The sequence below is a fragment of the Poecilia reticulata genome, chromosome 23 (genome assembly GCF_904066995.2).
Source record: "Poecilia reticulata chromosome 23, P_reticulata-male-v2, whole genome shotgun sequence".
NCBI classification, from domain to species: Eukaryota; Metazoa; Chordata; class Actinopteri; order Cyprinodontiformes; family Poeciliidae; genus Poecilia; species Poecilia reticulata.
In genome coordinates this window covers 15,981,170-15,993,038 of record NC_088852.1, presented here as the reverse complement: position 1 = coordinate 15,993,038, position 11,869 = coordinate 15,981,170, and the positions used below count along the sequence as shown (strand labels likewise).

The following is an 11,869-nucleotide window of genomic DNA, read 5'->3' as shown; positions in this document are numbered from 1 at the left end:
TCGAGGTTCAATACAACATTTTATTTAAACATTTTTTACATTGAATATAATACATCAAACCAAACGCTCATAAGAAAATGATTGATTTGACGTTACAAAAATATTTCTGTTTACAATGTTTTCAAAAAAGTTGAATTAAAAATATATGAATCTTTTTAATATACAAGCAGTACTGCATAAACTGCAGCATTTAGTGTCTTGACAGCTTAGCACCTCTGTGGAAAGTCACAGGACATTAGGAGGAATATTAAATAGGTTTGACTTACATGAAAAAATACAAATAATATGTACTTTTTAGGACATATTTGGTACAGTAAAAAAACAACAACTTTAAAATAAAAGTTGAAAAAAAGAAAATGAATTCAGTTCCTCTCTAGTAACAAAAGAGCTGGAGCCTCAGTGACCTTGGTCTTTCATAGAGTTCACGATCCAGTCGTAGATGATAAGAGTCATGCAGCCAAACATGACAATAAATCCTAATATCAGGAACATCGTAGCCTGGTGGAAGAAATCATTTCACACTTAATACTGCATAGTTTCAGTTTGTGAATAACTTCATAGATCCATTCATAAAGCTTTCCTTTTACTACAACTTAAAATGTTTTTGGCATCAGATGTGTAGAATAAGAGACATAAATGTTTAATAATGTCTTACTCCAATCTTCTGCATGGATTTGAATGACTCCTTCTTAACCAGTCTGAGATAGAAAGCTGAGGGCAGGATGAAGATCAGCATTGTAGCAGCAAAGGCACCTGGAATGAGGAATAATTGTAAAGTTAATCCGAAAAGGTCAATAATGCATTGTTAGAAAGATGATGATACATATTAACATGTGGAGTTACTTACCAATAAAGCCAAAAATATCTCTGATGCTGGGAACAAAGATGGCCAGAATGTTGGTTCCTGCTAGCAGGATCAGGGTGATGATAGTGTGACGGATCCAGCTGAAGTCTTTTCCTGGGAACAGCAGGTGGCCGACTGAGGTACGAATCTGTTCAGAACCAGACAAAGATTAGCTCAATGGACTTCATAGTTTTAGTGACTGACTGGATCATTAACAATAGATCCTCAATACTTACAGGGAAGAGCAGCACAGGAACTGTGAGTGTGACAGCGGCCAACACAGCCAGGCGAACAACCAGCAGGAGAATATCGTACTTGTAGTAGTTTGAGTAGGTGTGGAGCAGCTCAGGTCCCACATGGACTGAACAGAAATATGACAGAGATCACTCCATTTACTTACTTCTTATGGCTAAGAACAGTTTGATTTAACGACAACTCAGCTACAATTATATGTAATTATTAAACATTAAATGCTAACACATAAAACCAGGGTGTGTACTATACCTAAAACAGTATCCTCAATGTTTTCTACATGGAAAATTTAATTTTTGTTTATTCCAGAGAAGGAAACAGAGTCATAGTGAACAACTCTCTGGAGCTGTTGTACTGTTGCCCACCCATTACCCCACTCAGACAGTGTCATACCTACAATCAGATTAAAAGCCAACTAAAAGAAGAAAATCTATCTTAAATGATTTGACACCTTCTAAATATTTACATTTTCACGTCCTTCAAAGTACTGATTGAAGATCAAAGTACTGAGGAGAAGTAGGAATTATCATTAACCTCTCCTGGACACAAACCAGCACAGCTTCAAACCCGGACCCAGGGTTGTTGCATTAGCTCTTCAGTCCCACCTCGCTCCCTGGAACCTCGAGAGTTGTGGTTCCAAATGGACCGGCCAAACAGGGCTGGATTAAAGTTATCCAGCATAAAAAAATTGCCATCATAATCCATTCTTACCCTTAAGGTTTTAAACGTTAATGATGGCGTATTCAATTGTATTTTATTTTCTTTTGGTTTACATTATATTCAACAAGCTGAATGGAGAATTCACATTGTGTCATCACATATTAAACAAATAAATATATGTACATTTTTCTCTGTAGTGGAAAAAAACGTACACTGTGGTCCCAATAATTGTATATAAACAATAAAATTAAATGATTGGACTTAAAACTTTGAGCTAAATCTGTGGTAGCCTGAATGTCTATAATCTCCTCAGCCTGCCTTCTGCTCTTTCCCTTCACACCTGCATGTTATATATATATATATATATATATATATATATATATATATATATATATATATATATATATATATATATATATATATATATATATATATATATATATATATATAACCAAAACCCCGTCTGGAGGGGGTGGCACACCGATTATGTTTCCCTGGGGGGGGGGCGCCGATCTATGTTTTCGCATCCACCTGAATAATGTGTAGTTGCGCCCACTGGGCCCCGGTGACCCGCGTCTGGGCTAGGGAACACTAAATCCAACATTATTTCTCATCGTAAGGGGTCTTCAGGTTGCACTTAGTCTGGTTCTTCATCTAGGACCTGTCTGCCTTGGGTGATCCTACCAGGAGCATCAAGCCCCAGACAGCACAGCTCCTAGGACAGGGGTGGGCAACTCCAGTCCTTGAGGCTGTGTCTCCTGCAACTTTTAGATGCATCTCTACTTCAACACACCTGAGTCAAATAATGACGTCGTTAGCAGGACTCTTGAGAACCTGACTGCACTTAGGAGGGGATTCAGCTGTTGAATTCAAGTGTGATGGACCAGAGAGACATCTAAGAGTTGCAGGACACTGGCCCTTGAGGACCAGGATTGCCCACCCCTGTCCTAGGATCACTGGGACCCTCAAACCCCTCCATCACGATAAGGTGGCAGCTCATAGAGAGGTGTATAACCACCAACTTGATTTCCTCTTTGTTAGAATAAATACAATCAACCTGAATGTGTCTGTTGTGACGTCAACCTACTGGACCTGAGATGAACACAGAACGGTTACATAACTATCTGCTAATCACACTCCTTGCTGGATCCTCCTGTTAAATCCTGTTGTTTAACAGGATTTAAATAATCCTGTAATTCCTGTGTTTTTTTTTTGTTCAGGTCTTCTTCATTAAATCTGCAAAATCTACTTAATGTCTCAACCTGCTGGGTCCAACACTAACACGGATCTTGACAACATCTCAATACTGCTAACAATCTAAAGCTACCACGTTGTTGTTTTTAAATCTTATTGTATATCTTACTGTTGAAGGTGAGGTATCCAAAGAGGGCGGTCAGCAGGTACATGATGAACATGGCCAGGAAGGAAACGTTGGCCACATTCTGCATCTTTCGGCGTGAGCGGCTGTTCAGGGAAGGAGAGTTTTATTTAGGCACCAGACCAAACTTTAAAGAAATACAATACTGGTTTAGTTTAAACCTCAAAGTACTTTGAGTTAAATCCATGCAGCAACACTTACTCTTTGAGCTCCTCATACATGGGTAGGATAGTAGGATGGCCCACAAAGGCAAAAGTGAGGATGGGTACAGCATAGACAGTCTGGAGAGATGGAAAAATACAAAGATTAGAAGTGATACTATGAGTGTTATTGAAAATATTCATAAGGTAAGTTAAATTAACTTTATTTAAACAGCACATTTTCAGCAACAAGGTAATTCAAAGTGCTTTACATAAAGTAAAAGGAAATACAAACAATATAACAAACCTAAGGAAAGAGCAAAAGAAGAAAAATAAAATTATGTTGATCCAAAATATTATTAACTAGAAACTCTCTTTCTATTTTGGAAGAAAAGGAGTCTAAAACATAGTTGCTAAGGCAGCTTTTCTGGATTCTAAGTTTGTTTTAATTGCTGTTTTTGGTTGCTAAATAAGTGTAAGTAAGTAAGTATCCTCTAAACTTCTTCTCTAAATAGTGAGCACTCTACAGTTTCTAAACAATAAGATAAAGAGTGACTAACAAACTAGGCTCTCTGGATTCCAAGTTTGTTCCAATCCCTTTTCTGGATTAAAAGTGAATACTCCACAGTTTCTGACAAGTAATAATCTAAATAATTAAAGCCGCAAGCGGCGTTGGAGGCCCTTGCAGCTCAGCTCCGCTCCGGCCTATTTGCCACCGTGGGGGTTCCTGCACCATCACTCTCTCGACACCGCTGACGCTCTGGCGCAGTTCCCCCAGTCTTGATGTTTTATGGCGAATGGCCAGATTTGAGGCTTGGCCACGCCCTACACAGGAAACTGTTGGCGCTTTAAAGCAAGTGAGACCAACTTGTTATCAGTCATCTGACCCAAGATCATCTAGATTAGGTCAAGAGAGCCACAATTGGATCTTTCCCAGTAAAAAAGGTCACTTTTTGTACTGAGGGGGCGGGGCTTATGTGAGGTCAGACTATGATGACATAGGATCGTCAGGCATCCAACCAGGATCCCTCATACCAAGTTTGGTGCCAATTGACCTTTCCATGTGAAAGTTGTAGCGGTTGGTTTCTGTGGCGAGTACACCAAATTCGGCGCCCCGGAAAGCCCCCTAAACATGTACGAAAACTCACCATTTTGATAACTTTGAATGACAGACCCCTTAACTGCATCCTGACCAAACATGAAGCCGATAGGTCAAAGTCCCTAGGAGGAGTTTGTTAAAGTTTGACGTGAGTAAAATGAAAAAATGGCCAAAATTTGACCTTTAACCCAAAATGGCCGCCTCCCTGAGCATTTTAGGGGGTAGCTCCAAGAGACTTTTTTTCTTAATTTGGGGAGATCTACCGACATACTAAATTTCAGATCTCTACGACCTACGGTTTCCCCCAACTCACTTTTTTGGGGGGGAGGGGCTGTAGAGCTGTTTGGCCACTCCCACTTCCGATTCCACCAGAATCCGAAAATTTTCGTCGGGGGACAGTTTTGGGTGAAGCTTGGTGAGTTTTTGAATATGGTAAAGCCCCCAAACAGCCTCGCGAAGTGACGGAAAAATAATAATAAGAAAAACAACAACAAGAATAAGAAATGCTGCGATTACGATAGGCCTCGGGCCTAATAACTGATGAGTAGGATGAGAAGACAACATTGGGTAGGATATGGCACATATGGCAAGACAAAAACAAAGACATGCTGGCAAAGGCGTTGCGGTCGGGGAGTGTGTGTTTGTAACTATGACATGTTTGCAGATCAGCCCATGTCTCACAGCCTGATCTCCCAAATAAAGTCTTTGATAAAGGTGGAATAATCAAAAGCGAGTCCTTGAGAGTTCAGCCATAAGCTTCCCCAGGAGGGAGGGTGAGGAGATGGGAAGGAGCAGTTTATTGACATGACCTCCAAGAGATTCACAGTAACCAGAAGGTCACAGGGAGCCAGATTCAAAATAACAAATACTTTTTAGAATAGGCAGACTTAGAATCTCTGTCTGTCCTAGAGTCTATAACAGGTATGTCACTGATGGTTTATCCCAATCATCCAAATTAGTGTGAACCTTCCACTGAACCAAAGCTAGCAAATTCTAGATCGATTCCATCCCTGTTGTGAATTTTTTATTCCTCAGTTGGGATGCTAGTCTCAGCCAGACTTGCATCCAACTTGCGTCTCTGTCCCACAACATACACCTAATGTTCGCTAGCTTAGCCAAATCTGTCACAAATTTGTCAATAATCCAGGAATCCGCAAGCTCCAAACAGCAGAAATCCTGTTATCATGAATAAATCCAGGGTGAATCCCACTGGGCTCTCCTGTGCCCAGCCTTCTTGTCGAGAAAATTTAATCAATTGCATTGAGAGATCGGTTGACCAGATCCATAATTTCTAGAGGATGTGTAAAGAAAGGCCCCAATAAAGCAACACAAAAACAGAGCAAGCAGGATGAGATTGGGTCTGTCTTCACTGAGACGCTTGTCTCATACCTCCATTTGTCTCAACCTCCATTTCTTTACCTGTGAGTTGAAGACAAAGGATTTAGGCTGGCAAGTGTCATTATCTGTAGTGAAGTTGACGTTGTGGGGGGTGATGTTGAACATATGAATGGTTTCATTTCCAGCGTCAGGAACAGGCAGAGGGCATGGCGTCTGGAACTTCTTAATGATCACCTGCATAAAAGGAAATATGTGTTTGGACTATGCTATATTTTTTTACAACATTCAAAAAACTAAATAAGTAGTGATTTGAAAACTTTAATGAAACGATTGACTAAATCTAACTTGCAGCAGAAATAAAAGAAGGTGGGGTTGTACTCACCACAATCAGAAAGAACACCATGCAGAGCAGAGAGAGACCACTGGTGTAACCAAGGTAACCTAGTGAGGTAAGATAAAAAATTATTTTTGTTTTTAAAGCTGATTCTTCAAACTTTTATTATTACTTAGGAAATACATCCTTACCCAAGTTCCTGAGCAGTGAAAGAGGTAAGATAATAATAATCGAGACCAGAATCACAAGGTAATCTCCATTGATGAACCATTCACTGAAACACAAATACATCTTTAAATTGATAGAATAATATTTGTTACACAATCTGTTGAGAAAATGTAATTAATAAAATGTAATTAATTAGTTTGAACACTCAAAATGAAAATTTTTGCACTTGTCTTGACTTTTCAGCTTCAGAGGAGGTCGGGTCACTCTCCAGATTCAGACCTGACCACCAATTTTTCACAAAAGGTTGTAAAACTCAACAGTGTGTTCAGGCTAACCTCAAGCTAGTAAAGGAAATGTTGCTTTGGGCCCTGTGTGACTGCAAAAGGGGTTTGAATGAGGAAATCAATGAAGAAGAAAAGAAGCAGGAGGCAGAGAGGGAGAAGAGATTGGCAGAAAAGTTAGCCAATGAATTCAATTCTTCTGGAACCAGACAATCTCTAATATGTGGCAGACTTAAACCAACACAGCAATACAATATCATAGGAAAAAAATCATTAACAAGTATAAAACAGGAAGGCAATTAACAACAGCCTTGTTTTACGGGGGTTTGGAAGAGACGTCTCCAACACAAGGAATGCTTAGTAATTGGTCCTGATCAGTTTGTGAATAAAAATGAATTCCAATAGTGATCAAATGTCTTTGTCACCCTGGACATGTCCACTTTTCATGTTCTGTCCAGAGAATCAGGGAGGCTTTCTATGACTGAAAAAACATATCTGGATTTTGATCGTTTTTCAGGAGACCAATAGGCATAACCCATCTATATTGACTGGTGCTATGCATGGAATAAGACAGCCATCCTTATTCATTTGACATTCTCTCCAAGCTGCACTGCTTTTTTATTTTCTTTGTGAGACTGTTGCTTTTTTTATTATTACATCAATATAGTTAACATTTTTTGTGTATTTGTTGTCCAGGTATTTCTAAGCTACAAAAGACTAATTATTAGGCACCCACCAATATGAAAACTTGAATTGGTGTTTGAATGTTCTTCTCTCTCCTCTTTTATGCTTTAGTTGGGTTCAAGTTTGGTCATAAATAACTAATTTTCTGCCAGAAATAAAGCAATTAAAGTTTTTAAGAAGATAAAATCAGAATATAATTAACAGAGCAATTCCAACATGCTGCCACGTTGAGCAGCACAATTATAGAATGTCACATTATAGACTACTTTGATTTTGTACTCGAAATTTCAACTCAAATACCAAAACCTATAAAGGTATTAATGGTGAAATGAACAGCAACCATGTAATTAATAAGAACCAATTCTGCTATTTCTTTGTTAGTTGTTAAAATGACCAAATATTTAACTACTTACCCATCATTTGCTCCAGTAAGGGACTGAATAACAATGGGGAGTTCATATTTGATAATGTAGAGGTAGCTTGACATGGCTGCATGAAAGATAAAGAAGAAGAAAATAAAATAATAAAAAAACAACAACACTGAAGTTAGCAACATCCCTAGCATAAATTTACACATTTAGAAAAAGAGTCATTTCTGATATTTTGAGAGATACAAAAAAGTCACAGGACACTCAGAAATAATAATAATAATGTGAAAACTATCTAATTCTGCCTGTACTCCCAATTTGGACACAGAGAAGCAATGATGAATGTAAGCATCACAATTACAATATGTAGCTGTTATACTTAAAGGTCAGTCTCTCACCTCCAATGTTCTGCATGGTGATGGAGCAGGAAGCAGCCAGTTTGCCTGGGATCCCAAAAGCTTTGTAACCCAGTGACTCATAAACAAGAGCACCTGGAAAAAGAGGAAAAAAAAGAGTTTTAAGTCTTGACATTTAAATGTGATCAAACATAAAAAGTTGCTGGAAAGTCAGAGCTGCTGCTTCACCTGCTTCATTGGCTGTCTTCAACAACAAGTGGACAGAATACAAGGAGAAAATGGCAACGGAAACCAGGAGAATCCTGTAAACACAAGAGAGAGAAAAGGTTGTAGATGACTTGTGATTATTGTCAATAAATAAATAAAAACTATAAGCTTGATGGGTCTTTTGGTGCCAAATGATACAAGTTGTGCAATAGGCACAGTAATAACTAATTGGAATAATGACTTTTGCTGACAGAAACCTTTTTAGTCACTAACAAAATATTTCTCAAAAACATGATACACTGAACAGCCACCAGGGGGCGTATTTGCAACATAACTCCATCCATCCATCCATTTTCTTGCACCCTTGTCCCTTAGTGGGGTCGGGAGGGTTGCTGGTGCCAGTCTCCAGCTATCGTTTCGGGCGAGAGGCAGGGTACACCCTGGACAGGTCGCCAGTCTGTCACAGGCAACATAACTCCAATAACTTTCTTCCAGCGAAAAACACATTTTTTCCAGATGGTCTTTTACAGGAGCTTAGACAACCAGGGAACATCACATTACTTCGGAGGTGAGATTTTTCTTCTTTGTTTGCAAGTCAATATGAACAGCATAGTTAAACATTTATTGCTGATCTTAGGAATATCATAGCCTGAGACCTTAAAACAACACTTGTCTGAACGTCGCTCAGCCGAATCAGGATAATGATGGAAAAGTTCTTACACAAACAGGGCGATGCCGGTGTTGGCCATGGCGAAGGACAGACCCAGGATGCCGCTGCCCATGATGGCGTTGCCCAGGTTGAAGACGGACATGCCGAAGGAGGCACTGCCCTGGTGCTGAAGACGAGAAAACAGAATTTGAAAAAAATAGCAGAAAAAAAACTACCTTGTGGAATAAAAGTGACTAAACTCGAACTTACTTTTTCAGCTTCATACTTCTTCTTGCTTGGGTTATGATCAGAGAGGAAGCTTTGACTCTCTGGATCTGCATCAGGGTATTGCCTTTAATAGAAGAAAGAAACGTGTTAAATGAGATGATAAACTTTTATTTTTTTGTGTGAAGACATGTTAAAAACGAGCCTCACTCATTGAGAGTTATCCTCTTGAGAAAGTCAGAGTCGTTGCTGTTGGAGCTGCAGCTGTCGTCGTCTTGAGAAGCGTTCAGGCTTTTCATCTCAATTCTAGAACCCATCCCATGGCCAAGGACTGACCCCTGGCTATGGGATCAACAAAAACCTACTGCCCAGGTTGTTGTTGGTCAAGTTGAAGGGAATCCCACCACTAGAAGAATCACCCTGGTGTTGTGTAGAAACTGTCAGGGAGTCCCAGAAAGAAAACTGATTACAGGTGGAATAAAAACAGAAACTTTCCTGTTCAGTTTCTTTCCCTTTTCTTGAGTTTTTTTTCACAGAAAAGACAATTTTATGTTTAATGTGTTGACAGGATGTACAGTTTAGTTTTGTCAGCATAAGTTAAAATGAGCCTCACACTTCCAGCAGTTTCTCACACGTAAAATAACGGGGCTGCTCTTTACTGTCATCATAGATGGCACTTTTGTTGTCTTCATCTTTTTGAGTAGTGTCTGAAAAGTTCATCTCAGTTTTAACATCAGACTGCCTTTCACTGGACACTGAGACTTAAACATATAAAATATTTAAAAATGATATAGTACCAGGCTTTTAGTTGATGGATATTTTACAGATGAAAAGCAAAAAAAAAAAGAAGGCAGATCTATATTTTTATATTTTCAGTTTTATTATGTCCACTTGTCTATTTGTTCTGCCAAATGTGTATAAACTCAGAATGGTTGAGAGTGTTTTTCAGATTACACTTTCAGTCTATACCTACAATCCATTATGTCAACTTATTAGCTGACAGACCCAGACAGAAGAATGAGTATTTACACCATGGGAAGTTTTTTTTAGGCTGTCAGTCAACATGACAGACAACAAAAGAGTCTAGCAACGTGTTTCTCCACCCTGGTCCTCACCGCCCTCCTGCTCTGCATGTTTTAGATGTGCCTCTATTCCAGAACAGCTGATTCAAATGATTGCATGACCATCAAGTACTGCAGAAACCTGTTAATCACCCAGAGATACAATTCAGGTCTGTAGCAGAAGGGAAATACCTAAAACATACAGAACAGGGGGGCAGTGAGGACCAGGGTTGAGAAACACTGAGCTATTGTGACAGTCTGTTGTTCATACTCTTTGATATGGACCACTGACTCGTCTGACCTGTTTTAAAACCTGTTTCAAGCCAGTCAGAAAAAAACCAACTGAAAGTAAAACCTGCAGAACCGACACAAATGTCTTTTTCTTATCAAACTAAACAGAACTATACATATATTCAGTTTGATATTACAGAAATAACTTGATTTATTTGTTGAAAAAGGTGTCACAGTTGTGCTTATATAAGATCTGGAAACGAAAGAGAAACAGCCCAGTAGTGAACATGACACTGTTCACTTCAGTAACAGAGGATGAAAGAAATGCATCATTTTCATTTGAGCCTCATAGTTTCCTCTTATTCCAGAAAGTGACCAGAGTTCAGTTTGTTTTCTAGAAATGAACACTTTCAGGTGTTCAGGCTGAACTTTAATTACCAACAGAACGTCTCACTGACATAGTAGCTGCTCTTCAGTAACATGGCGATGAGGCGCAACCAACAGGATGTCTGACGCAGATTAGAAATGGATTATGTGAAACTGTAAAAAGTTCTCCATTTAGTCATTATCACAATAAAAACTAATATCAATATAGAACAAGTCATTTAAGTTGTGATAATATATGACTTATCACATATTATCGACTTTTTTTTAGTGTATCTCAGAATAGCCAAAAACTAGATTTACAATAAACTTGTTAAAAGCCATTCCAGTGTCTAGAAGGCAAAAAATGTTCAGGTAAGAGCCTCATACTATTAACAATTCTATTTAGTTATTATCTAATAATTTTTACTTAATGCTCAGGTAAAAATTAAAAGCATGGTACAGTAAAACTGCTCTAAGAAGTAAATATTTATCAAAAAGTTACTAAATTAACAGAGTAAATGTAGACTACTCACCTTTAGAGACGTGAACAAAGTGAAGGTATTTAAAAGGGAGGAAACTTCCTGGAGCAGGTGTAAAGACTTCGTTTTGTTGCATCAGCTCTGATGGACAGAGGAGGAGCCACAGGAAGAGATGGAGGCGGAGACGGGCACACAGTGATGTGATTAAAAACAATCAAAGAGGGAAGAAAAACAATCTAATAGCAACAAAACAGCAACAAGTTTACATTTCTTACACTCATTGTAAGAAATATACACTTCTTCATTTTATCAGGTCAAGCAAAATAATTTTAAATCTTATTTAGATCTAATTTTAAAACTTTCTTCAGCTGAACAGAAACAAAACAAAGTTATTATCTTTGGACCTAAAGAGGAGCGAACCAGAATCAATGCTCAGCTTCAGTTATTACAACTAAAAACCAGCGATCAGGTCGAAACCTGGGAGTAGTGATGGACTCTGACCTGAACCTTCAGAGACACATTAAGACAGTCACAAAGTCGGCCTTCTATCACCTGAAGAACATCTCCAGGATTAGAGGACTGATGTCTCAGCACGATCTAGAGAAACTCATTCATGTGTTTATCTTTAGTCACATTGATTACTGCAACAACGTCTTCACAGGTCTGTCCAATAAATCAATCCTTCAGCTGCAGCTGATCCAGAACGCTGCTGCTCGCGTTCTCACTAAAACCAGGTAGATAGAGAGTCC

At 38.8% G+C, this 11,869-nt stretch overlaps 1 protein-coding gene across 1 annotated transcript; it reads right to left on the bottom strand.

Moving 5' to 3' along the window:
- On the bottom strand, window positions 1–11,270 carry LOC103459645 (sodium-coupled neutral amino acid symporter 2-like). Its single transcript, XM_081603962.1, has 16 exons — window positions 11,175–11,270; window positions 9,194–9,420; window positions 9,029–9,110; window positions 8,830–8,945; window positions 8,131–8,204; window positions 7,945–8,037; window positions 7,592–7,667; window positions 6,237–6,319; window positions 6,094–6,152; window positions 5,793–5,945; window positions 3,336–3,415; window positions 3,120–3,220; window positions 1,081–1,205; window positions 848–992; window positions 656–753; window positions 1–498 (listed from the first exon to the last, which is right to left on the bottom strand). Exons 2-16 carry the CDS (start codon window positions 9,298–9,300, stop codon window positions 397–399), a joined length of 1,494 nt encoding a protein of 497 aa, XP_081460088.1. The 5' UTR covers window positions 9,301–9,420; window positions 11,175–11,270; the 3' UTR covers window positions 1–396.
- Between the last annotated feature and the right edge of the window lie 599 nt (window positions 11,271–11,869).